Here is a 26,077-nt window from a genome sequence, read left to right on the forward strand (position 1 = left end):
ACACATATTTAAAATAGATAACCAACAAGGACCTACTGTGTAGCACAGGGAACTCTGCTCAATAATCTGTAATAACCTAAATGGGAAAAGAATCTGAAAAGGAATAGATACATGTACGTGTATAACTGAATCACTCTGCTGTACACCTGAAACTAACACAACATTGTTAATCAACTATGCTCCAATATAAAATAAAATATTTTTTAAATTAAATTTTAAAAGACATAAAGATGCAGATATCAATACAGTGTGGTACTGGTGAAAGAACAGACAAATATCAATGGAATCGAGTAGGAGCCCAGAAATAGACCCACATAAATATAGTTAACTGATCTTTGACAAGGGAGCAAAAACAATACAATGGAGCAAAAATAGTCTTTTTAATATAGGTGCTGGGACAACTGAACATCCACATGCAAAAGAAAAGAATCTAGACACAGCCCTTACACCCCTCACAAAATTTAACTCAAAATGGATCACAGACCTAAATGTAAAATGCAAAACTACAAAACTCCTAGAAGATAATATAGGTGAAAACCTAGATGACCTTGTTTATGGTGATGACTTTCTTGATACAACACCAAAGGCACAATACATGAAAGAAGTAACTGTTAAGCTGGACTTACTTAACATTGAAAACTTCTGCTCTGCAAAAGACAGTGTCAAGAGAATGAAAAGGCAAGCCCCGGACTGGCGAAAATATCTGCAAAAGACATGTCTACTAAAGGACTATTATTCAAAATATACAAAGAACTCCTGAAATTCAACATTAAGAGAATGAACAGCTCAATTTAAAAATAGGCAAAAGACCTGAACAGATACCTCACGAAAGAAGATACACAGATGGCAAGTAAGCATATGAAAAAATGCTCCACATCATATGTCGTCAGGGAAATGCAAATTAAAACAACAATGAGGGACTTCCCTGGTGGTGCAGTGGTTAAGAATCTGCCTGCCATTGCCAGGGACACGGGTTTGAGCCCTGCTCTGGGAAGATCCCACATGCTGCAGAACAACTAAGCCCGTGCGCCACAGCTACTGATCCTATGCTCTAGAGCCCGCAAACCACAGCTACTGAAACCCGCACGCCTAGAGCCCGTGCTCCACAACAAGAGAAACCACCGTAATGAGAAGCCCGTGCACCGCAACGAAGAGTAACTTCTGCTCACCGCAACTAGAGAAAACCCACGTGCAGCAACGAAGACCCAACACAGCCAAATAAATTAATTAATTTAAAACAAAAAACAATGATTTACCACTACACATCTAGTAGAATGGCCAAAATCCAGAACACTGATGACACCAAATGCTGATAAGGATGTGGAGCAGCAGGAACTCTCCTTCATTGCTGGTGGGAATGCAAAACGGTACAGCCACTTCGGAAGACAGTTTGGCAGTTTCTTACCAAACTAAACATACTTTTACCATGCGATCCAGCAATCACAGTTCTTGATATTTACCCAAATTAGCTGAAAACTTAAGTTCACACAAAAACCTGTACATGAATGTTTATTAGCAGCTTATTTTCCTAATTGCCAAAACTTGGAAGCAACCATGATGTCTTTCAGTAGGTGAATGGATAAATAAACTGTAGCACTTCCAGACAATAGAATATTATTCAGTGCTAAAAAGAAATGAGCTATCAAGCCTTGAAAACACATGGAGGAAACAAATGCTTATTACTAAGTGAAAGAAGCCAGTCTGAGAAGGCTAGGTACTGAATGATTCCAACTATATGACATTCTAGAAAAAGCAAAACTAGGGAGACAGTAAAAGGATTTATGGTTGCCAGGAGTCAGGAGGAATGAATAAGTGTAGCACAGAGGATTTTTAGGGCAGTGAAACTATTTTGTATGATACGACAATGGTGGATATATGTAATTATATATTCAAAACCCATAGATTGGGTTTATACAATCAAAACCCATAGACTGTAGAACATGAAGAGTGAACCCAAATGTAAACTGTGGCCTTTGAGAGATAATGACATGTCAATGTAAGCTCATGGATTGTAACAAATGTACCACTATGGTACAGGATAGTGAGAAGGCTGTGCCTAGGTAGAGACGGGAACATGGGAAATCTCTGTACCTTCCACTCAATTTTGCTGTGAACCTAAACCAGCTCCAAAAATTAGTTTATTAGTTTTTTAAAAAGCAGGTACTCGGTAATAAATATGATGTAATCCTGTTTATGTTAACACACACACACACAATATCATATATTATCGCTTATATGTGGAATCTAGAGAAATGGTAGAGACGAACTTATGTGCAAAGCAAAAACAGAGTCACAGATGTAGAGAACAAACTTACAGTTACCAAGGGGGGAAGAAGAGGGTGGGATAAATTGGGAGATTGGGATTGACATATATACACTACTATGTATAAAATAGATAACTAATGAGAACCTACTGTAAGCACAGGGAACTCTACTGAATGCTCTGTGGTGACCTAAATGGGAAAGAAATCTAAAAAAGAGTGGATATATGTATACGTATGACCGATTCACTTTTCTGTACAGCAAGAAACTAACGCATCATTGTAAAGCAACTCTACTCCAATAAAAAATAATAAATACACACACACACACACACACAGACAGCTACATATGTAGTATACGTACGTGCATCTCTATCAGTATTTATTTGTAAATACCAAACAGGTAACAGTGTTACCATCAGGGTCGAGGTTGGGGGAGGGGAGAGGCATCCTCTACTCTACAGTCTGTAATATTTCAGCATTTGACAAAGAGTACCACTTGCTGCTGGGCACTGTCTCTGGGGCCACCTTTCAAGGAAACATTAGAGGATAATATTGCCTGGCAATTTAAAAATACAAAGTTGTGGGACTTCCCTGGTGGTCCAGTGGTTAAGAATCCATCTTCCAATGCAGGGGATGTGGATTCAGTCCCTGGTCGGGGAACTAAGATCCCACATGCCGCAGGGCAACTAAGCCTGTGGGCCACAGCTAGAGAGCCTGCATGCCGCAACTACTGAGCCCACACGCCACAACTAGCGAGAAACCGGAGCGCTGCAACGAAGACCCAACGCAGCTAAATAAATAAATAAATAAATAAATAAATCTTTTTTTAAAAAATAAAAAATAAATAAAAACACAAAGTTGTAGCACTTTGTAGCACATTTATTCATTCAACAAGTATTTTTTGAGTGCTTCATCTGTGCCAGGCATTCTGCCAGGTCCTGGGGATGCCACGGTAAAGGAGATCTCAGTTTAAGGTGCAGGCAACACCCATGGGGGAGAGGGGGTTGCTTTCTGTTTTTCTTCTTCTATTGTTACGTTCCTTTTGGATTAATCCAATATTTTATATTATTCCATTTTACTTCTTCTACAGGCTTCTTTTTTTTCAATATTTATTTATTTGGCTGCATCAGGTCTTAGTTGCAGCATGCAGGATCTTTGCGGTGCATGGGCTCTAGAGCACATGGGCTTAGTTGCCCCAAAACATGTGTGATGTTAGTTCCCCGACCAGGGATCGAACCCATGTCCCCTGCATTGGAAGGAGGATTCTTAACCACTGGACCACCAGGGAAGTCCCAAGGGGTTGCTTTTTAAGTTTTTTTTTTCCTCCCAGGCTGAAAAAGTTCTGCAGAGTTTGGGAAAACTTATTGTGATTCCTTGTCCTCAGAGAAGCCGTGTGGAGACCCACCTTCCTTCCCACACACCATCCTGCAGGGCCACACGGGCTTGGAGATGGGGGATGAGCTGCTGTACCTGTGTGCCCCCGGCCACGTGACAGGCCGGCGCGAAACAGCCTTCACCTTGCTGTGCAACAGCTGTGGGGAGTGGTATGGCCTGGTCCAGGCCTGCGGGAAAGGTAAGCAGGAAAATAACTCCAGGACAGCTGTATGGACTGCTCCTCCTGATGAGAATTTTCTGCTGCTGCCCTGCTGTCTTGCTCTACTCCCTGGGCTGCCCCATGAGGCTGAATAAAATTATAGCTGAGGCTAAAAAGACTCCTGGTGGGCATTTAGCTCCCGAAACCTGATCTGATTCCCCCAGATGTCCCCATTCCATCATCATTGTATGCCTGGGGGCGAGGCTTCTGCATCCCACCCCTGCCCAGCCCCCTTGGGAATTCTCCCAATGGCAGAAATCACTCTCTCCTATGACTCCTACACCATGGACCTCATGCCAGACCCTGAATTGTTCCCTGACCTCATAGGGTTCCTTTCTCCCCAAGACTCCTTCAGGGCCCACCTTCCTGATCCCCCATGACATCTGGGTACCAAGCGGAGGTTGGCGCTATAGAGGGGGATGACTCCAGCACCACAATGTTACTGAATTTGTAGGACAGTTGGTCCCCAGAATGTCCGGCAGATTCTATGGGAGAACCATGATGAGACTAGGGTGCTGTCTTATCTGTGAGCTTCATCCATGTTGTTGCCTGAGCTGTGGTTTTTTGTGTTCATTGCAGTTTACTATCTATAGTGTGAATACACCACCCATTATTTCTGCTGGTGGTCATTTGGCTTGTTCTCGTGTTGTGACTGTCGAAAATTTACGCTGCGGTGATCGTTCTCCTCCACATCATTCGTTTCACATGTGAACACATTTCTTTTGGTTCCTGGCAGTGGAGTTGCTGCCCATGGGGTAGGTGTGTGTTCAGCTTACGTGGATGCTTCCAGAGAGTTTTCTAAAGTGTTTTGACCAGTTTACTCTCCCAACAGCTGTGTATAAGAGCTCTGTTCCAGCATCCTCACCAACCTTCAGGATTGTGAGACTTCTTACATTTTTACCTATCTGGTGACTACTCCATGGTGACCTGTAAAACCCATGTCTCTACCCAAGCACTTATCTAATCGGATACTATTAGCATTTACTCAGTAAGTGTCTGTCCAAGAGTTTTGCCCATTTCTCTAATTGATTTTTTACGTTAATGTTGGATTTCTTTTTTATGAAAACTTTTTTTGTTGTTGTTGTTGTTTTTTTAAATCAGTCATCAATTTTATACACATCACTGTATACATGTCAATCCCAATCGCCCAATTCAGGACACCACCATCCCCACCCCACCACAGTTTTACCCTTTGGTGTCCATACATTTGTTCTCTACATCTGTGACTCAACTTCTGCCCTGCAACCTGGTTCATCTGTACCAGTTTTCTAGGTTCCACATACATGCGTTAATATACGATATTTCTTTTTCTCTTTCTGACTTACTTCACTCTGTATGACAGTCTCTAGATCCATCCACGTCTCAACAAATGACTCAATTTCGTTCCTTTTTATGGCTGAGTAATATTCCATTGGATATATGTACCACAACTTCTTTATCCATTCATTTGTTGATGGGCATTTAGGTTGCTTCCATGACCTGGCTATTGTAAATAGTGTTGCAATGAACATTGGGGTGCATGTGTCTTTTTGAATTACGGTTTTCTCTGGGTATATGCCCAGTAGTGGGATTGCTGGGTCATATGGTAATTCTATTCTTAGTTTTTTAAGGAACCTCCATATTGTTCTCCATACTGGCTGTATCAATTTACATTCCCACCAACAGTGCAAGAGGGTTCCCTTTTCTCCACACCCTCTCCAGCATTTGTTGTTTGTAGATTTTCTGATGATGCCCATTCTAACTGGTGTGAGGTGATACCTCATTGTACTTTTGATTTGCATTTCTCTAATAATTAGTGGTGTTGAGCATCTTTTCATGTGCTTCGTGGCCGTCTGTATGTCTTCTTTGGAGAAATGTCTATTTAGGTCTTCTGCCCATTTTTGGATTGGGTTGTTTGTTTCTTTAAATATTGAGCTGAATGAGCTGTTTATATATTTTGGAGATTAATCCTTTGTCCGTTGATTCGTTTGCAAATATTTTCTCCCATTCTGAGGATTGTCTTTTCGTATTGTTTATGGTTTCCTTTGCTGTGCAAAAGCTTTGAAGTTTCATTAGGTCCCATTTGTTTATTTTTGTTTTTATTTCCATTACTCTAGGAGGTGGATCAAAAAAGATCTTGCTGTGATTTATGTCAAAGAGTGTTCTTCCTATGTTTTCCTCTAAGAGTTTTATAGTGTCCAGTCTTATATTTAGGTCTCTAATCCATTTTGAGTTTATTTTTGTGTATGGTGTTAGGGAGTGTTCTAATTTCATTCTTTTACATGTAGCCGTCCAGTTTTCCCAGCACCACTTATTGAAGAGACTGTCTTTTCTCTATTGTGTATCTTTGCCTCCTTTGTCATAGATTAGTTGACCATACGTGCATGGGTTTATCTCTGGGCTTTCTATCTTGTTCCATTGATCTATGTTTCTGTTTTTGTGCCAGTACCATATTGTCTTGATTACTGTAGCTTTGTAGTATAGTCTGAAGTCAGGGCGTCTGATTCCTCCAGCTCCGTTTTTTCCCCTCAAGACTGCTTTGGCTATTCGGGGTCTTTTGTGTCTCCATACAAATTTTAAGATGATTTGTTCTAGTTCCGTAAAAAATGCCATTGGTAATTTGATAGGGATTGCATTGAATCTGTAGATTGCTTTGGGTAGTATGGTCATTTTCACAATATTGATTCTTCCAATCCAAGAACATGGTATATCTCTCCATCTGTTGGTATCATCTTTAATTTCTTTCATTAGTGTCTTATAGTTTTCTGAGTACAGGTCTTTTGCCTCCTTAGGTAGGTTTATTCCTAGGTATTTTATTCTTTTTGTTGCACTGGTAAATGGGAGTGTTTCCATAATTTCTCTTTCAGATTTTTCATCATTAGTGTATAGGAATGCAAGCGATTTCTGTGCATTAATTTTGTATCCTGCTACTTTACCAAATTCATTGATTAGCTCTAGTAGTTTTCTGGTGGCATCTTTAGGATTCTCTATGTATAGTATCATGTCATCTGCAAACAGTGACAGTTTTACTTCTTCTTTTCCAATTTGTATTCCTTTTATTTCTTTTTCTTCTCTGATTGCCATGGCTAGGACTTCCAGAACTATGTTGAATAATAGTGGTGAGAGTGGACATCCTTGTCTCGTTCCTGATCTTAGAGGAAATGCTTTCAGTTTTTCACCATTGAGAATGATGTTTGCAGTGGGTTTGTCGTATATGGCCTTTATTATGTTGAGGTAGGTTCCCTCTATGCCCACTTTCTGGAGAGTTTTTATCATAAATGGGTGTTGAATTTTGTCAAAAGCTTTTTCTGCATCTATTGAGATGATCATATGGTTTTTATTCTTCAGTTTGTTAATATGGTGTATCACATTGATTGATTTGCGTATATTGAAGAATCCTTGCATCCCTGGGATAAATCCCACTTGATCGTGGTGTATGATCCTTTTAATGTGTTGTTGGATTCTGTTAGCTAGTATTTTGTTGAGGATTTTTGCATCTATATTCATCAGTGATATTGGTCTGTAATTTTCTTTTTTTGTAGTGTCTTTGTCTGGTTTTGGTATCAGGGTGATGGTGGCCTCGTGGAATGAGTTTGGGAGTCTTCCTTCCTCTGCAATTTTTTGGAAGAGTTTGAGAAGGATGGGTGTTAGCTCCTCTCTAAATGTTTGATAGAATTCACCTGTGAAGCCATCTGGTCCTGGACTTTTGTTTGTTGGAAGATTTTTAATCACAGTTTCAATTTCATTACTTGTGACTGGTCTGTTCATATTTTCTGTTTCTTCCTGGTTCAGTCTTGGAAGGTTATACCTTTCTAAGAATTTGTCCATTTCTTCCAGGTTGTCCATTTTATTGGCATAGAGTTGCTTGTAGTAGTCTCTTGGGATGCTTTGTATTTCTGTGGTGTCTGTTGTAACTTCTCCTTTTTCATTTCTGATTTTATTGATTTGAGTCCTCTCCCTCTTTTTCTTGATGAGTCTGGCTAATGGCTTATCCATTTTGTTTATCTTCTCAAAGAACCAGCTTTTAGTTTTATTGATCTTTGCTATTGTTTTCTTTGTTTCTATTTCATTTATTTCTGCTCTGATCTTTATGATTTCTTTCCTTCTGCTAACTTTGGGTTTAGTTTGTTCTTCTTTCTCTAGTTTCTTTAGGTGTAAGGTTAGATTGTTTACTTGAGATTTTTCTTGTTTCTTTAGGTAGGCGTGTATAGCTATAAACTTCCCTCTTAGAACTGCTTTTGCTGTATCCCATAGGTTTTGGGTCGTCGTGTTACGAAAACTTTCTTAATGTGTTGAAATTTTCTCTCTCATCCTGTGGCTTATTTTTTCCTCTTGGAGTGTTTTTTGATGAATAGTGAGATTTTGTTGTCTCAAACTCTCTGTGCACAATTAAAAATTTGTTTTCTTGTTATTGATAGACTGACACGTTAGTAAAAATGCAATAAAAATGAATTAGCATAAAACTAAAGATATTCTAGACACAAATAAAAATTTTCCTTAAATAGACATAAAATTCCCCTGTCAAATTGTTACAAAGGCTTCTAAAAACTTCCTACTTGCTTGTCACATACTAATAACAAAGTTACAGAGTGGGACAAGTCCCTGAAACACAATTTGAGCCATTTTCTAGTACTTTCCTCTGTTGCTGCTGCTTTGTGGCAGGCAGGAGCTCCTGCCAGTTCTGATGGATTCACCTGTCTGAGAAAATGAGGCATAAGACCTGACTTCCTGCTTGTTGAATATGTCACCTCAAAGCAGACCCAAACTCACCCTGAGGTGTCAGTGAGTTGGCTGGGTTTCTGGCGAGGCACCGAGGCTACACCATCCCACGAGGCACACCCACCACTCAAATGGGTTGTTTACTGGCCCCAGTAGAATGAGAACTAAATGAAGGTTTTGTGTGTCTGAAATGGTGTTTATTTTCTCACTGCAAAGCAGAGTCGTTGGAGCTTTCAGCTGCTGGGCAGGAATTTTGGTTTCTACACTTAGCTGAATATACAGACCGTTATAGTTTTCATTACTCTGTAGATTTAACATTTAAAGTATCTGTGTTATTATAAGTGTGTGTGTGTGTGTGTGTGTGTGTGTGTGTGTGTGTTACAAGAATATTGTCACCAGGTATTTGACTCCACCTTACGTGTATTTTTCCAGTGAACACCAACTTTTTTTGATTAAGGAACTGCTTCAAGTTGGAGAAAAGTCATCTTGAGAGGGTGGGCCAAACAAGGGTTTTGGAGTTGGACTCATCTTGGTTTGGACAACAACATTCCTTCTACGGTCTATTGGCCATTCATTCATTCACTCTGTCCCCCTCCCTTCATCTGGCAGGGTCCCAGGTACTGTGTAATCAACGTTGAGCAAAACTGTCCCAACCGTAAAGGAAACTAGTAAACTGAATACCTTAGGAGAGACAGAGAAACAGTAGATGATGAGGTAAAAGGGAAAGCTGGAAAACGAGGTGTCCCAGGTGAAATTTTAAAGGAAGTGTGTGTTCCCAGGTGGAAAAAGTGCTCAAAGGCTGCACAGGTCCAGTCAATGAAAGCTAAAAAGTGTGCACTGGTTTCACAGCCTAAGAAGGTTCTGGTAGCCTCATGTTTTCAGTGTGTAACTGGGGAGTGGGATGCACCTGGGCGGAACTGCAGCGAGCACAGGAATGAGCTGGAGTGAGGAAGAGGGCCAAGGCAGACAACTTCTGCTGTTCACGGAGAGGATTGGGGCGGCGGTGGGGAGGGGCAGAGGGTAGAGCTGCAGGAGGATCAGGGGGCCAGAGAGGTGGAGGGGTTGTTTTGTTTTGTCTGCTTGCTTGCTTTTGTTATTCTAAGATGGGAAGTACCTCACTCAGAACAGGACCTGTGGTATGGTCTGAGCTCAGACCATATTCTTTCCCTTTCACTCTCGCGCTGACGGAGGAGGGTATTAGGCCCCTCACTGAAGGATCTAAAGGGATTTGTGTGACGCTGGCTCCTTGCTCCCTTGTGTGTTACTGACTCCAGCTTCCTGTACAACAGATAACCAAAGGCGGGCTGTGACTTCAGCTGTCTAGTACTTGGGTGAGAAATTGGTCTCTGCCAGCGGGCATCTCAGATTCTGGAGACAGCAAATGATCCTTCCAGAAAGGCATGGCCTGTGTGGCTTTAGGACTTGGTGGAGACCCCATGGGCAAGCAGCCGGGGACTTTCTAACGTGTAGCTCCCAAGCATTCCAGACTTGTGGCCCCAGCTGCCCCTCACCTCCAGGGAGCACTTGTCACTTCTGCACTGGGCTCGGCCCACAACCCTCCCTACACATCATGTGGCTGTCTGTCAAGACCCCCCTGCCCCCAGCCCAGAACGTTTCCTTATGTTTCCTGTGAGGTGCTGGAGCCCGCTCCAACCCCTCTAGCAGAACCTGCCCCAGGGGTCCCTGCCCCTTATTCCCCTCATGACCTCTTCAGGCCCAGAGAGCCTCAAGGCTCGGGTGCCATGGAAGTCAAGACAAAAGAACCTGGGGCTCAAACGAGTTTGGTCTCGGAGATTGCAGGGGCTTAGGAGCTCAGGGCTACTATGAAGACTGTTCCACTCAAATTTGTCACTGTTTGGGAATCTTGAAGACTGGCTAGATGACTTGGGTTAGATTCTCTAAAAGCAGAGCCTGTTCAGATGTCCATGGCTTGTTGAGGGAGAAAGGGAATAAGGGAGGCAGGGAAGGTGAGAGGGAGGAGTTAAGGATGTGGCCTCAGCTGGATCCTTGCTTTGCCTGATCCCTTGGGGAGCTGGGGAGCATGAATTGCACCACAGGGTTGGTCCCACTTGGAAGCAAGGGGACCGGCCTGAGTTCCTCCATATTAGTCTGTCATTGGCTGCAGGCTGCTGTGCATGGAGGGCAAGGCGGGTTGCAACCCCCCTAACTGAGGCTCCCATTTCTCCAAGGGCAGTCCTCCAGAGGAGTGGCAGCTGTGAACCCTCAGCTGCCGTCGCTCACAGCAGCTGGGGGATGGGTGCACTGGTCTGGGAAAGGGGACATGAGCACCGACAGCATCCACGACAGTGGAGAACTTAGTTGCTTATTAAAGCATCAGTTCAGGAGAGCAGTGGTTTAAAGAAAAATCAGTAAACTGGGGACTGCCTGAATGAGCGTGATGAAATTTAAACTTTGAATGGTGAGCAGGCATGAATGCACAGGGGCACGTCCACCTGGGTGGTCAGTGAGTGGCCAGTGCAGGAGGGTGCCTCAGGCACACACTGCCCACCCAGGTTGTATGTTCACCTCGACCTTATGGTCCAGCCTCAAGTGGTGCTGGTGAAATCTCTCACTTAGCACAGGGACTTTAGCCTTGACCATCAACCTGAATGGGTGGGGACTTCTTAAACTGCCATTTTCTCCCCTCTGCATGTTGGTATTTCTCTAGCTTTGGTTCCCAGAGTCCAGGTCTGGGTCTGGCCATTTTGTTTTCCATTCTCCTACCCAAATCCACAGTTGGTTTCCATTCCCAGTTGGGCAGCACGAAATGTTTGTCATACCTCTCTAATGTTCTTGGTATCCAACTATGATTGGTTGTTGCCCTAATTATAGACAAATCCTGGTGCTTTGCTCCTTACGCATGTGCGCAGATTTCCATGCTATATGTGGTTTTCTTTGGGCTTATTATACCAAGTCCCATATCTTCAAGGCCATATCCATCTCTGGCCACTTGTACCCTAGGAATAGTCTCTGACCTCCCAGCACTCCGAGTGGCCACCCCTGGCCACGTGACCATGGTACCACACGTGCTTCCCTGGGCACACTGACCATTCCCCTACTTGCTGTCCTGGGTGCTCATTGCCTTCAACACCTCTGCCCTCTCCTAACTCAGCAGCCAGTGGTCCTATGGCCTCTACCCTGGTCTGCAGATACCCCAGGAAGGGAGAGACTCATAGACCCTTGCTCTCTGATTTGCCCCTTGGTCCTCCTTTAAAACTCGCCCTGGGGACTTCCCTGGCAGCCCAGTGGTTAAGATTCTGAGCTTTGACTGCAGGGGGCACAGGTTCAATCCCTGGTCAGGGAACTAACATCCCACATGCCACGTGGCGTGGCCAAAAAAAAGACAACTTGCCCTGACAAAGGGTATCTGCTAAGACAGGCTCTGAAAAGCCTTTAAGATTTTCCACTCCAAGCTCCATGGTTCTGTTTGTGCTTTCTGGTCTGTAGGATCAGGAAAGTGAGTGACACCAAGCTTGACTTCACTCTACCAGCCCTGCCACCTCTGAGTCCAACAACAAATGGACAGCTATTCTTTTTCCCTTCTCTGGTCTGTTGCAGCTGTGGAAACAGGACCCATTCCCCATTTGGGCACTGAGAAAAGAGCTGTCGTAAACCATGCCAAACCTGTTCCATGTCATCTCTGTTTTGGAGTTGTTTTTTGTCCTTGTTTCGTTTTTTTTTTAACAACTTTCCTGAGGTTTAATTTGCATACAATAAACAGTAACCATTTAAAATATAAAAGTCTCTGAGTTGTCACAGATGTGTACACCCATGAAACCACCACCAGAACCAAAATACAGAACATTTTCATCTTCCCCAAGTCTCCTCATGTTCCTTTCTGCAAAAGGAGTTTTTTTTTTTTTAAAGGATTTTCTTATTTATTTATTTATTTATTTATTTATTTTTGGCTGTGTTGGGTCTTCGGTTCGTGCGAGGGCTTTCTCCAGTTGCGGCAAGCGGGGGCCACTCTTCATCGCGGTGCGGGGACCGCCCTTCATCGCGGTGCGCGGGCCTTTCTCTATCGCGGCCCCTCCCGTCGCGGGGCACAGGCTCCAGACGCGCAGGCTCAGCAATTGTGGCTCACGGGCCCAGCTGCTCCGTGGCATGTGGGATCTTCCCAGACCAGGGCTCGAACCCGTGTCCCCTGCATTAGCAGGCAGATTCTCAACCACTGCGCCACCAGGGAAGCCCCCTGCAAAAGGAGTTTTATACACTTTATCTCATTTCATCTTCACAAGTCTGAAAGTAGAAATGGCCGGCTCCAATTTATAGATGGGAAACAGGGACAGAGAGGTTCAGTAACTTTCTGCGTCAGACAGCCAGAAAGAAGCAGAGCCAAGGGACTTCCCTGGTGGTCCAGTGGTTAAGAATCCATCTGCCAATGCAGGGGACACGGGTTCGAGCCCTGGTCCAGGAAGATCCCACATACCGCAGAGCAACTAAGCCTGTGCGTCACAACTACTGAGCCTGCGCTCTAGAGCCCGCGAGCCACAACTACTGAGCCCACATGCCACATCTACTAAAGCCCGCGTGCCTAGAGCCTGTGCTCCACAACAAGAGAGGCCGCCGCAATAAGAAGGCTGCACACCACAGCAAAGAGTAGCTCCCGCTCACTGCAACTAGAGAAAGCCCGCGCACAGCAACAAAGACCCAAGGCAGCCAAAAATAAAAAAAGAATTATTAAAAAAAAAAAAAAAAGCAGAGCCAAGATTAAAACCAGGCACGTCTCATTCCAACATCTTTATGATGGCTGTGTGCTTCTCCAGGGGCCTCTAAAAAGCATCAGGGCAGTGCAGGGCTTGCTTTGTAAACTAGCTGTTCCCTCACTAAGTTCCTTTGCTATTTTCCCTCATTTCTAAAGCCCATCTTTTGTTTTCTTAAATTAACTTCCATTTCTGTTTTCCTCCATCTTCTAGACTTCCTTCATAGAATAAAAGCCAGAGACTGGACTGAATTTAGAATTTCTTTGTCAATATTGCCATATTTGTTCAGAGGTTCATTGAACCAGTGGTTATTTTTGGCTTGTCTGGTTGTCTTTTTCAAAATTACTATTTTTAAAGGCTGCGTAGCCAAGACCAGAGGGAAAAAGAAGGCATGTGTGAGCTTCCATAAATGCAACAACATGAAAAAACATGAAAAGTGGCAGCACTGGGAGAGCCCAGGGTTCTGGGGCCCGGCCTGTAATACTTCTGCCCCTGATAAAGGCACAACCTGGGCGACCCTTTTCTTTTTACTCCTGATTTCTATTACTGTGTAGTCTTTGGTTTTCCTAAAGTAACAATTAAATATAAACACACAGGGAATGACTTGGTTTTTGCCAAGAGAGCCCATGAAGTTTACATTTCCTGGACCCGTTGGTCTAAATCAGAAGGCCCAGTGTTGTGCCAGCCCAGCTTTCAGGAGAGCATGGGGGAGGGGAGGGCTGGAGGGTTGGCTGAGGAGAGCGCAGACTCAGGGGAGCAGAGGGAGGGGAGAGAAATTACACCTCAGCAGGCGAAGGGCTGATGTTCCCCATCTTGAGGCAGAGTGTAATTTTGGGTTGACATTCAGTGAGCAACAGACTTTACTGTTACTCAAGAAGGGAAAAACAGGCTTGGGATATTTTGTCATGAGTAGACTCTTTGTAAACAGTTGGTGTCTGTGTCTTCATTTGAGGTTTTGGCGAAACTGTGACACAGTGAGAGCCTGTTTCTGAGCCAGACCTTGACCTGAGAACCTGGGCAGACAGGAAGCGCTTGGCTCTGGGCCCTGGGCTGCCATCCAGGGATGCTCTAGGCTCAGGGAGCTCTGAAGGCAGAACCTCCGGACGGACAGACAGACACACACACACGCACGCGCGCACACACACACACACAGCTCAGATTGGCCATAAGGGTCCAGGTCAAGGCAGGCCCACCAGGCAAGAGTGGGCAGACCTATCCCAAATCCCCAGCTCTAACATTATACGCTAGGCCAGTATTTCCTGCACAAGAAGGTATGGGGGAGGAGAAAAATGGCTCACGTCCTGCCCATATTCCAGGTGCCTTCTGACTTCTGAAGCTCATGGGCTGGGTTACGTGGGAGAAGGAATTTAGCCGACATTGATTATGCTCAGTCCTAGGACTAAGAGGTTGTTTACCATTCTTTGCTACTGTCATGCACCAAATAATGCCCTGGCTGATGGACTTCCAGACTGAATCAAGCTTAATCAAAACGGGCTTCCATCACTCACTTGTTCACTTCTTCACTCACGCGTTTATTCATTCAACAAATATTTCCAGAGTGTCTACTATGTGCCAAGCACCACGCTGAGTGCTGGGGATACAAAGGCAGAGAGGACTTGTCCACACACCAGAAGACAGAACTGTCACAAACCCTCTGAGAGGATGACCAATATGGAGTCCCAAACAAACACTTCCCAACACAGACGGTCCTCAACCTCAGACACACCTCAGAACCAATTGGCAAAATGCCCAAATGACACTCAGTGCTCACAAACGGTTCTCAACGTCAGACACACATCAGAACCAATTGGCAAAATGCCCAAATAGCACTTGGTGCTCAAAAGAGAAGTTTGCCGGGTGCACACCACTGGACTTACCTCGGTCTTGGAGCTCGTCAGCTCGTCCGGAGGCATCTTTCCGTTCCACCAAGGGAAAGCTTACGCTGGCAGCCAGTGCGGAGCTGGGAAGAAACAGGGAGGAGCCCCGAAACAAATAGTTTCGACAACTGCTAGGAACGTCCTCCCAAACCCCCTCTCAGGGCCAGCGAGCCACGAGCAGCAAGCTACTCACAACCATCCCGACGCGTCTTCATGGCGGCGGCTCTGGTCGGGAAAACCCGGGAGCCAGATATCGCGAGAGCACAGTCTCAGGTTGGGAGCCGAATACTTACCTAAAGCGAGTCCAGCTGCTCGCCGCTCAAAAGCCAATAAAGAGGCAAGGTTGGTGGAAGGGAAAGTTTGCTTTATTCCAAAGGCCAGCAACCGAGAGGGGAGGGCAGTCTCCTGTCCAAAGACCGACTCCCCCCACTGACAATCAGTGGGCAAGAGCTTTTATAGGCGGAGGGAGGGGGCTACGTGTAGAAACAGCACAGTCAGCTCTGACTGTCATCTTGAAATTGGTCATCCACCAATGGTCTGACCACCATCATCTTGTTTTAGCTACAGTTAATCTTCAGTTCCAGGGTCAGTTTGTTCCCATTTCTTTGAGGCCAGTTCTCAGAATTGTGGCAGCTTATGTCATGGCTACAGACTGGTCATCATGTAGTTAACCTCTTCCACCTGATGGGGGTTTTAGTATCTATGAAGCAGCCTTCATCGTGTCATAGTAGTAACATCAAAGATCACAAATATAATAATGAAAAGTAAAATGAATGGGCTTAAATTTTAGGACCAGATCAGAAAGGATTTTTAAATGTGTTTATAACTCTGCAAGTCATTAAATAAGCAAGATAGGGAGACTTATTAGAAATAAACCAAATGCCCACTAATCCAGTTTCAGAGCCCAGGAACGCACCACACCTCAGCATTCCATCCAGACCTTGGTGCTGGAGATCTTTGCATTTTGCCCTTTTTAAGGTGCAGAGTCAAGTAGGGGGAAACTCCTGAGCTTTGTTTCCACCTGCAGAACACTTCTGACTCCAAATGTGGTGAGGTGGGGGGCAGTGGAGGGGGATCCCTCACACCAACAACCAATTTTCCAAATCTCTAGACACCAGCTGGGCGTCCTACAGTCCAATTCCATTCTAACATTACCTACCTGGAGTTAGTGCAGAACCCATGAATTACGGGCTCAGTCCCACAAGACTGCCTCCACTTTACATGCCAATCACAAATCCAGGTCACCTGGACTTGTGACCAACTGGCTATAAATTGGCGGTTTTTACAACCCCCCTCCTCAGGTTTGACAATTTACTAGACCAGCTCACAGAACTCAGGAAAGGACTTTACTTATAGTTACCAGTTTATTATAAAGGATATTACAAGGATACAGGTTGAATAACCAGATGAAGAGGTACATAGGACAAGGTCTGGAAAGATCCCGAGGACAGGAGCTTCTGTCCCTGTGAACCTGGGGTGTATTCCTCCCCAGCACGTTGGATGCATTCACCGACCTGGAAGTTCTTGAAACCCTGTAGTTTAAGGGTTTTTATGGAGGCTTCATTATGTAGGTATGGTTGGTTAAATCATTGGCCCTGGCGATCAGCTCAATCTCCAGCCCCTCTCCCTAGGTGGGGGTGGGGCTGAAAGGTCCAACCCTCTAATCATGTGGTTGGTTCCTCTGACAACCAGCCCCCATCCTGAAGCTCTCTAGGGGCCCACAGAGTCACCTCATTAACATAACTCAGGTATGGTCAAAGAAACTTGTTACGCGTAACAAAAAATATTCCTGTCACCCCTATCACTCAGGAAATTCCAAGGGTTTTAGGAGCTCTGTGCCGGGAACCAAAGACCAAATATGTATGTTATTATATCACAATAGCATAGGAAACCTTTCTATTTAATAATCATGTCTTGGACTTCCCTGGTGGCGCAGTGGTTAAGAATCTGCCTGCCAATGCAGGGGACACAGGTTTGAGCCCTGGTCCGGGAAGATCCCAAATGCTGCAGAGCAACAAAGCCTGTGTGCCACAACTACTGAGTCCGAGATTTGCCGCAACTACTGAAGCCTGTGCGCTCTAGAGCCCGTGCTCTGCAACGAGAAGCCATCGCAATGAGAAGCTCACACACCGCAATGAAGAGTAGCCCCTGCTCGCCGCAACTAGAGAAAGCCCACGTGCAGCAACGAAGACCCATTGTAGCCAAAAAATTTAAAAATAAATTAAAAATAAAATAATTGTATCTTGTAGTAGGATGTGACTTTCAAAGACCATTGAGAAGGGCAAGCTCAGCGGGCTGCTCTCTTCTGAGGACATAGCTACTTGAGACCTTCCTAACCAGCATGGTTCCTACCTCACCAAGCTGTCCTTACATTCTGGGCTCCTGCCTGTGTGGCCCGTCTTCCTTCTCACTCAGCTGGATTCAGGATACTTCACAGCACATCTCACAACTCAGAAGTCTTACAAAGAGCAAATCAGAGTTTCAAAAGATACTTTTTTATTTAATTAAAACATACATACAATGATATCACTTATATGTGGAATCTAAAAAATAAAACAAACTAGTGAATAAAACAAAAAAGAAGCCGACTCACAGATATCAAGAATAAACTAAAAAAAAAAAAAAAAAAAAAAAAAAAGAATAAACTAGTGGTTACCAGTGGGGAGAGGGAAGGGGGAGGGGCAACATAGGGATAGGAGATTAAAAAAAAGGGGTTATTATGAGATTATATGGAATCGTGTGTGAAACTGTTGAAAATTGTAAACCACTATAGAATTTAAAGATCTTTCATTCAATTTTTAGAAAGTTTGAAAAAATATACATACAAATCATAAGGGAACAGATTAATAAATTATCAAAAAATAAAGAAATTTGGCCACCACACAGGTCAAGAAGTAGAATGCTGCCAGTACCCCCAAAAGAATGTGCTCTTTTGTGCTCGGCTTCTTTTGCACAATTTTATGGCTGTGAGATTCCATGTAGTGGGAAGCATGGGTTGGTTCATTTTTAGTGATGTCCAGATTTTCATTGTATGAATGTACGACAATGTATGTGTCATTTCTGCAATTAATGGCCATTTGAAGTGTATCTAGTTTCTGGTTATTATAAACATGCTCGTGCATGTCTTTTGGTGCCCATGTCCATACGTTACTGTCGGGTACATACTTAGGAGTGGAATTGCCGTGCTTCACATCCTTGTTTACACTAGGGATTGTCGGTCTGTTTAACTTTAGCCATTCTGGTGCTATGTAAATGGCATTTCATTATGGCTGTAATTAGCATTTCTCTATTACTAATGAGGTTGAGCCTCTTTACACATGTTAAATGACTATTTAGATATCCTTTTTGTGATGTTCTGATTCAAGTATCTTGCCAACTTTTCTATGGTTTGTCTGCCTATTTATTTATTTATTTTTAACTTATTTATTTATTTATTTATTTTTGGCTGCCTTGGGTCTTTGTTGCTGCACGCGAGCTTTCTCTAGTTGTGGAGAGCGGGGGCTACTCTTCGTTGCAGTGTGCAGGCTTCTCATTGAGGTGGCTTCTCATTGAGGTGGCTTCTCTTGTTGTGGAGCACAGTCTCTAGGTACACAGACTTCAGTAGTTGTGGCACGCGGGCTCAGTATTTGTGGCTCGCGGGCTTAGTTGCTCCGCGGCATGTGGGATCTTTCCAGACCAGGGATCGAACCCATGTCCCCTGAATTGGCAGGTAGATTCTTAACCACTACGCCACCAGGGAAGTCCCTGCCTATTTATTATTGATTTGTAGGAGTTCTTTGTAAATTCTGGAACCCTTTGGAGGCTATATGTGTTGCAATTATCTTCAACTCTGTGGCTTGCATTTTAACTCTCTTCATGGTGGCTTTTGATGAACAGAAGTTCTTAAAGTTAATGTAATTTGATTGTCTTTGTGCCAATACCACACACAGTCTTAAAAAGTACTCCAGTTTTATAGTAAATCTTGAAGTCTTTTAGTTTGCATGCTCCAGCTTTTCTTTTTCCTTGTCTATTCTTGGCCCTCTGCATTTCCATAAATTTTAGCATCAGCTTGTCAATGTCTGAGATGTTTATTAGGATTGTATTAAATCTACATAGATCAATTTGGGCAGAATTGACAGCTTAACAATTACACTTCCATTGTACTAACATAGGATAGCCCTTCACTATTGAAGTCTTCTTTAATTTTGCTCAGAAATACTTTGTACCATTCTATGTAGAAATCTTACACATCTTTTGTTAGATTTATTCCTAGGCATTTGGGGGGTTTTTATGCTATGGCAAATGGTATCTTTTAAATTTTTTGTTTTCTGTTTATTGCTGGTATATAGAGATACAGTTGATGTTTTATGTTGACTGTAGACCCAGTTTCCTTGATAAACTTGCCTGTTAATTTGTTTAACACTTTGTATATAGGTTCTTTGGGTTTATCTGTGATACAGTCATAGCATCTGAGAATAACAGTTTTATTTCATTTGTTCCAGTCCTTATGCTTTTGGTTTCCCTTTCTGTGTTCCACGCTGGCTCTGTAACCTCGGACTTAATGAGGCTTTTCCCTCTTTCCTTCCAGACGGGGGTGAGGTACATATTGACTATGAAGATAATTTTCCTGATGACAGATCTGTGTCGTTCAGAGAGCTCATGGAGGATTCCCGGACAGAGGAGGACAGGGGTCAGGGAGAAACCTCTGAGGAGGCTCCAAAGCAGGACCATCTGGTCTCTATTTCTGTGGGGAGAGAAGACACAGCCCAGGATACAGCTTTTGCGCCAACCACACGTTTGCCCAGCACTGGGAGCGGTGTCCCCACAGACCTGCCAGGATCCCGACAAAACCAGAAGTACATGTTCTGGTTTCCTGATGAGACCTTCCACAAGCCTGAGTTGGAAAAGGAGATGGACGAGGACACCAAAAAGCAGTTTCCTGCTGGAGACAACCACAGTGGCACCACATTGGCCCCAGGTGAGCCAGAAACCAGGGTCATCTACAGCAGCACTGATGGTCCCTTGGGGCCATTTGTGGGCAGGAATGACAGCAAGGCAGGTGACCCAATGGTGAGCAGCAGCGATGAGTCCTGGTTAGATGGCTACCCTGTGACCGATGGGGCTTGGAGGAAGACAGAGGCAGAAGAGGAGGAAGAGGAGGACAAGGGCAATCGATCAGTAGGGCTGGAAGAAACCGTCCTAGTTACACCCAATCAGCCTGCTCTTGTGGAAGTTAAGAAGCCCAGGAGTACCACCCTCACACTCAGTGAGGACACAACCCATCGTTCAGTTCTTCCAACTCAAACACTAGATGTAGAAGCTTTGGCTCTCAGACCCATGAGTGTGTCTGAAACTGAGAGTCCCAGCAAGGGGGATGGTGACTTGACCAGGGACCAGTCGACTGTTCCCTGGAGATATGCCACAGAGAAGCCTCCCATGTCCACCCTACCCTATGAGCTCACCAGCTCTATCCTGGAGACGGTGACAACCGCCATCCAAAAGACGTCGGACCTCATTCCCTCAACTGTCATGGCGGCCACCCAGACTCCAACGGAAATCACTGCCCCTGAGGTCCAGGATACCTTTCCGTACCTGCTGTCTGAGGACTTGCTGGGACAGGAAGTCCCCGGCCCAGGTGCAATCGAGGAGCTTCTTCCAACCTTGGAGCCCTGCATAGGGGATAAGTGTCCCAGCCTCAGCAGAGGCCCCATCGTTGCCACCATTGTCACGGTCCTGTGCCTGCTGCTGTTCCTGGCAGGCATGGGGGCCGTGTGGGGCTACCGCAGGTGCCAGCGCAAGAGCTCCGTGTACAAGCTGAATGTTGGCCAGCGGCAGGTTGGTCACTACCACCAGCAGATTGAGATGGAGAAGGTCTAGCCACCTTGGGGGGCTCGCCCGAAGCCCCTTGGGAGGAAGATAAACTGTGACATATCACATTGAGAAACACTGACAATTCACTAGCGCACGAAACAAGTGGAGTAGGGCTCGTCTTCTTTTTCTCAGGTCTTTGTTTTCTAGGCTGAGAAGCATCTCTGGAGGCACCTGGCAGGGCAGGGAGGCTTTGGTGGCATCTTCACACACCTCAGCATCCCCTTGACCATCTGCCCTGGAACCTGTTGCACTAATCCCAGACCTGTGCTTCCTAATTCCAGTGAGAGGTCAAAACTCACCTCTTCATCATACAGTTGTCTTTTCTTTTTTCTAAGAAAGAAAATGAATGAGCCTGAGACATGGAATTTTCGAAATAGATGTGATGTACAGAGCATTTGAGAGCAGTGTTATTTCGGATATAGATATTTAATTGCTGGGAGTGGGATATGGAAGAGTAATGGGTTATTTCCTTTTAATGCTGTGACGTTGCTGAGGGCATATGAGCCAAGAACCAGGACATAGTCTAGAAGCTTTGAGATTTTTAAAATTGTTTGTTGAAATTGGAAAGAATTTACAACAGATGTTTGGTTGGGCGGGGGGAGGGGAGGAGTGGGGGGACACACATCCACCCCGTTCCCTCTATCCTGTGGGACAGCCCATCGTTTTTTTAAAAAACAAGGTTTGCTTTGTACCGGTAAGCACCGTTTCCTCTCAGAAGCAGTGGCCTGGTTGTCCTTGACCAGTCTGTGCCTAGGAATGTCTTAGAGTTTTTGCCAGGACTAACAAAACTCAGTCCTCGGTTTCCTTTCTCAGGATTAACCATTTCTCTGAACTCCAGGAAAAGAGAATGAGCTAGGAGGGAAAAAATGTTTCAAGAGGGCCAAGGGCTAGGATACCAAGCATGGGTACCTACCTGATAGAGAAGCAGAGGAATTGAAAAGGAATATGAAATGATCTGTGCCGATCTGTTCTTTACCCTGTTGTGGCGATTGTGAGCCCTCTAGAAACAGCCTGAGCGCAAGATGGACTCCCCATGGCTGTTGAGCACCCAGTTCACGGTGTCTCGATCATCTTACGGTGACTCAGCACATCTCGCTTATGATGACAGAGCATGGTCCTCAGACCAGTGGCATCAACATCACCTGGGAACTTGCTAGAGGTGCAAATTCTCTGGTTCCACCCCAGATGAAGTGGAGACCCTGGGGGTGGGGCCCAGCTATCTGTGCTTTAACTAGCCCTCCAGGTGATTCTGATGCACGCTCAAGACTGAACCACAGGCTTACAAGCACATAAATTTTGAGCTTTGAGGCCAGCCGAGGCTCTGGAGGCACCGATGAGGAACACCTGAGGTCTGTCTTGCACGGAGGTCAGGCATCGCTGTGCCCCTGGATAGCATTTGAGGCTGCCGAAACATCACCTCCAACTCAAAAATAGGTAATAGTAATACAAATGTATTAATAAATTTATTACAAATAAATAATACATGGGCTTCCCTGGTGGCGCAGTGGTTGAGAATCTGCCTGCCAATGCAGGGGACACGGGTTCGAGCCCTGGTCTGGGAAGATCCCACATGCCGCGGAGCAACTGGGCCCGTGAGCCACAATTACTGAGCCTGCGCGTCTGGAGCCTGTGCTCCGCAACAAGAGTCCACGATAGCGAGAGGCCCGCGCACCGCGATGAAGAGTGGCCCCCACTTGCCGCAACTAGAGAAAGCCCTCGCACAGAAACGAAGACCCAACGCAACCAAAAATAAAAATAAATAAATAAAACTATTAAAAAAAAAAAAATTAAAAAAAAAAAAAATACATGCAAATGTATTATTTGATAGAACTGCAAAATAAACCCCACACATCAGTTTTTAAGTTTTTATTGATTTGGTGTCACCTAAATTAATGTTATAGGATCTAAAAATGCACGTAGAAAGGGAATGCTTAAAAACACTGTAAACCTAAACTGTATGTCATCATGTGTGTTTTGAGACTGGTAAATGTTTACTGCTCACAAAAATTTGGGGGTGGGGATCCATTAACACAAAGCTTCTGACATTTTTGAAATAAATAATTATTTCCCCAAACAGTTACTTAGTGTATTTTATATCTGCGTTACGTCACAGTGGTTTTTTTAAAAAGGATTCTCTAGCAGTCTTGAAAGTAATGTCTTAGTACTTGTTGGATCTAAGACCACCCTTTCTAAGCCTAACTCTCAGCCATGTGACCTCCCACAGCAGGATTTTGGGGAGTCTGCAGAGCTCCTGCCCCCTCCTCCCTCCTTCCATCTTCCTCACCCCAACCAGAGACCATGCCTCTCACTACAACAAAAAGCCCAGGGCCTTGCTACTCAAAGTGTGGTTCCCAGGCCAGCAGCACAGACACCACTTAGGAGCTTGTTAGAAATGCAGAATCTCAGGCCCCTCCCCAGACCTGCTGACTCAGACTCTGTGTTTGACAAGATGCTCAGGTGATGGGTGCGAGCGGTCAAGTTTGAGAAGCACTGGCCTAAGAGACCAGAACCAATCGCTTCCCTTCTCCTAACTGATGGGACAGTCAAAGGAATCAATAGAGAGAGTTAGGGGTAGGGACTGGTCAGGAAAGCCTGGGGAGGGTTAAGAGAACCATCAAGGTGCGGTGGAGGGCTGCTAGGGGCCCAGACGAGAGCTTCAGCAACAGGAAAGCCCCCGCGGGACAAGGGCTCCGGCCTCGAGAAGAATACAGCCCCTGTCCAGCGGTGACCTAGAGAGGCAGGGTTTTTAGAGACCTGGACCTCTTCTCTCAGCCTGCAGTCCCTTGCCAGCAAGTCCCAGCTGCGGTCAGCAGCAGTCCAGGGTGAGGGAGCCCAGGCAATGTCTACCCAGGGGCACAGGGCAAGGTGGACAACAGATCTGGAGGCGTGAATGGAGTAACCCAGCTCAGAGACCGTCAGCACCGGTCCCATCTGCCTTATGTCCCTCTTTACCTCTGCGAACACCGGGTTATGACCCCGCCCAAGCCACCCAATGTTGTGGACACTGTTGGTGCCCACCAACAGGCAGGTGAACCCTCCTCCTGCTGCCCTGTTGGCTGCTAAAATGCTCATAAACACATACGCGTACCCTTCTCACCCAGAGAATTGTCCTCAGCCTAATGCGAGTTCCGTCACCCAGGAGTTAGCCCCTCACACCCCCCCACCCATGCAGCACCCTGCATGCAGCCAGTGAGTAATGGACACAAGCACACAGAAGTCCAGCCTCCTTGCCTCAAGGTGTGAGAGCTCCCATGGGATCATGCTGAGGCTGGTCTCCCACGAGACCACACCCTTTCCAGCTCCTTCCTGCTTCCCTTCTCCTGAGAGCACCCCGTCACTCGCACAAGGCTTTGCTTCAAGAGATCAGGACTTAAGACGTCCATTGATGGGTAAACTCTTACTGCCTACACTGCCCCTCCTGCTCAGTCCAAACTTTTCCACTGTATCCTCCGGAATTCCTGGGCTGACATCAACAGAATCCCTGTGCCCTCCACCTCCTCTTCCAATAGCCGATGTGTGTGACCTCTCTGGGCCATGGGTCTAGTTTTGCCCTGGCTGGTTCCTCACTCTTTCCACCTGCCTCCTTCCACACTTTTCTTTCTCCTTGCTGGTCCTTGGGTGATAGGCCTGGAGCACAGTAGCTGTTGGCTGTCATGCCGGGAGGCTTTTGGTCCTCGTTAAACAGTAAATACTTTGTCACTTCTCAGACCTTGGCAGCAAGGGACCAGCTCATCAGATCCAAAGCAAGCCCTGGATTCCCAGTGTTTTCCTAGTGAGATCCCAGTTCTCTGAAAGAGAGTCTTCCTGGGGAGAGGAATGAGCCTGCATCTCCTGAAGGCTCTGGGCCCGCCCATGGCTGGCAAGGACTCCCCCTCTGCGTGACAGCCAACAGTCCTTGGGGTGAGGGTTCTGCTTCACTAGATGCACATCCGAAACCTCACAGACCTGAGAAAGCAGCTCATTACAACACGCGTCCTAGAATGACTGGGTGTGGTTAAGACAGCCCCACCACCAGACAGAGAGAGAAGGCAGTCAAGAATAAGCAAAGTAAGGGACTTCCCTGCTGGTCCAGTGGTGAAGACCCCACGCTTCCACTGCAGGGGGCACGGGTTGGATCCCTGGTCGGGGAACTAAGATCCCGCATGCTGTGCGGTCAAAAAAAAAAAAAAGAATAAGCAAAGTAAAACATTTAATGTGATTCTAATTTCCCACAGAGTGAAATTGTACCCACTGCCCTGACCCAAGGAGAGGAGGTGGAAAAGATATCGGCAACAACCTTTGTGGTGTGGCAAAAGTGGGCCATCTTGTTTCTGTTGGTACAGTTAAGAAATTGCTTCATTTCTTCCCACTCTTTTTCTCGTAAAAGGAGGCACCATTAATCTTACGCTATCAGTTCCAAGAGGATAGCCAGTCAACTCACTCATTCAATGAGCCACCGAAGCCAGATTTGAGGTGGGGCACAGTTTAGGCCTAGGGTATGGTACTCACTGTGCCCACCTCTGGGACAGAACATTCTGCTACGGCACATTCCACGGCTGCTCCTGACTTGTTTCTGGGGTAGGAGTGGGTCAGTGAAGGCGAAGCTGGGCCGTCCTGGTGAATTCCCTCTCAGGGAGATGCCCCGGGGACGGGCTGCAGGCACAGGAAGTCCTATGCACAAAACCTTTGGCTGAGGCTGACTTAAGGTCCCTTCCCTTCCCACCCACCTCCTTGTATATAGTTTAAACTCTCCACACTAGGTCATTCAAGCCTGGAGTCCCCAGAAAAAAGAAGTCGCTGTTTGGGAGATGGCAGATGGTCAAGAGTTCGGACAGCTGCGATGAAGGATTAGTTGTGGGTTTTTCTCAGAGCCTCGCTACAAACTGTGCTGCCGTTCCATGTGCAAACACTATTAAATGAGAATGTTTTCTCTGGCTCCAATCCACCTTCTCCCCACAGTTTAAGTATTGAATTTTTTTTTTTAAAAACTGAAGTAGTTTAGGTTTACATCTCACATTTAAAACTTAAAAACGTTATTTCCATCAATGTTGGCAGAAACGGGCCACTGTTGATTCCACCAGCAGTCATAATAAACTCTTTCCCACTGACAAT

At 45.4% G+C, this 26,077-nt stretch overlaps 1 protein-coding gene across 1 annotated transcript in view; it reads left to right on the forward strand.

Annotated features, from left to right (window-relative positions):
* Positions 1–23,049, forward strand: part of SUSD5 (sushi domain containing 5) — a 46,106-nt gene extending 23,057 nt beyond the window's left edge. The window contains exons 4-5 of the mRNA XM_007191565.3: positions 3,649–3,837; positions 19,704–23,049. Coding sequence (XP_007191627.3) covers positions 3,649–3,837; positions 19,704–20,992 — 1,478 coding nt within the window. The 3' untranslated portion in view covers positions 20,993–23,049. The remainder of the gene's footprint in view (positions 1–3,648; positions 3,838–19,703) is intronic.
* The last annotated feature ends 3,028 nt before the right edge of the window (positions 23,050–26,077 follow it).

Source organism: Balaenoptera acutorostrata, chromosome 10, assembly GCF_949987535.1.
Source record: "Balaenoptera acutorostrata chromosome 10, mBalAcu1.1, whole genome shotgun sequence".
NCBI lineage: Eukaryota > Metazoa > Chordata > Mammalia > Artiodactyla > Balaenopteridae > Balaenoptera > Balaenoptera acutorostrata.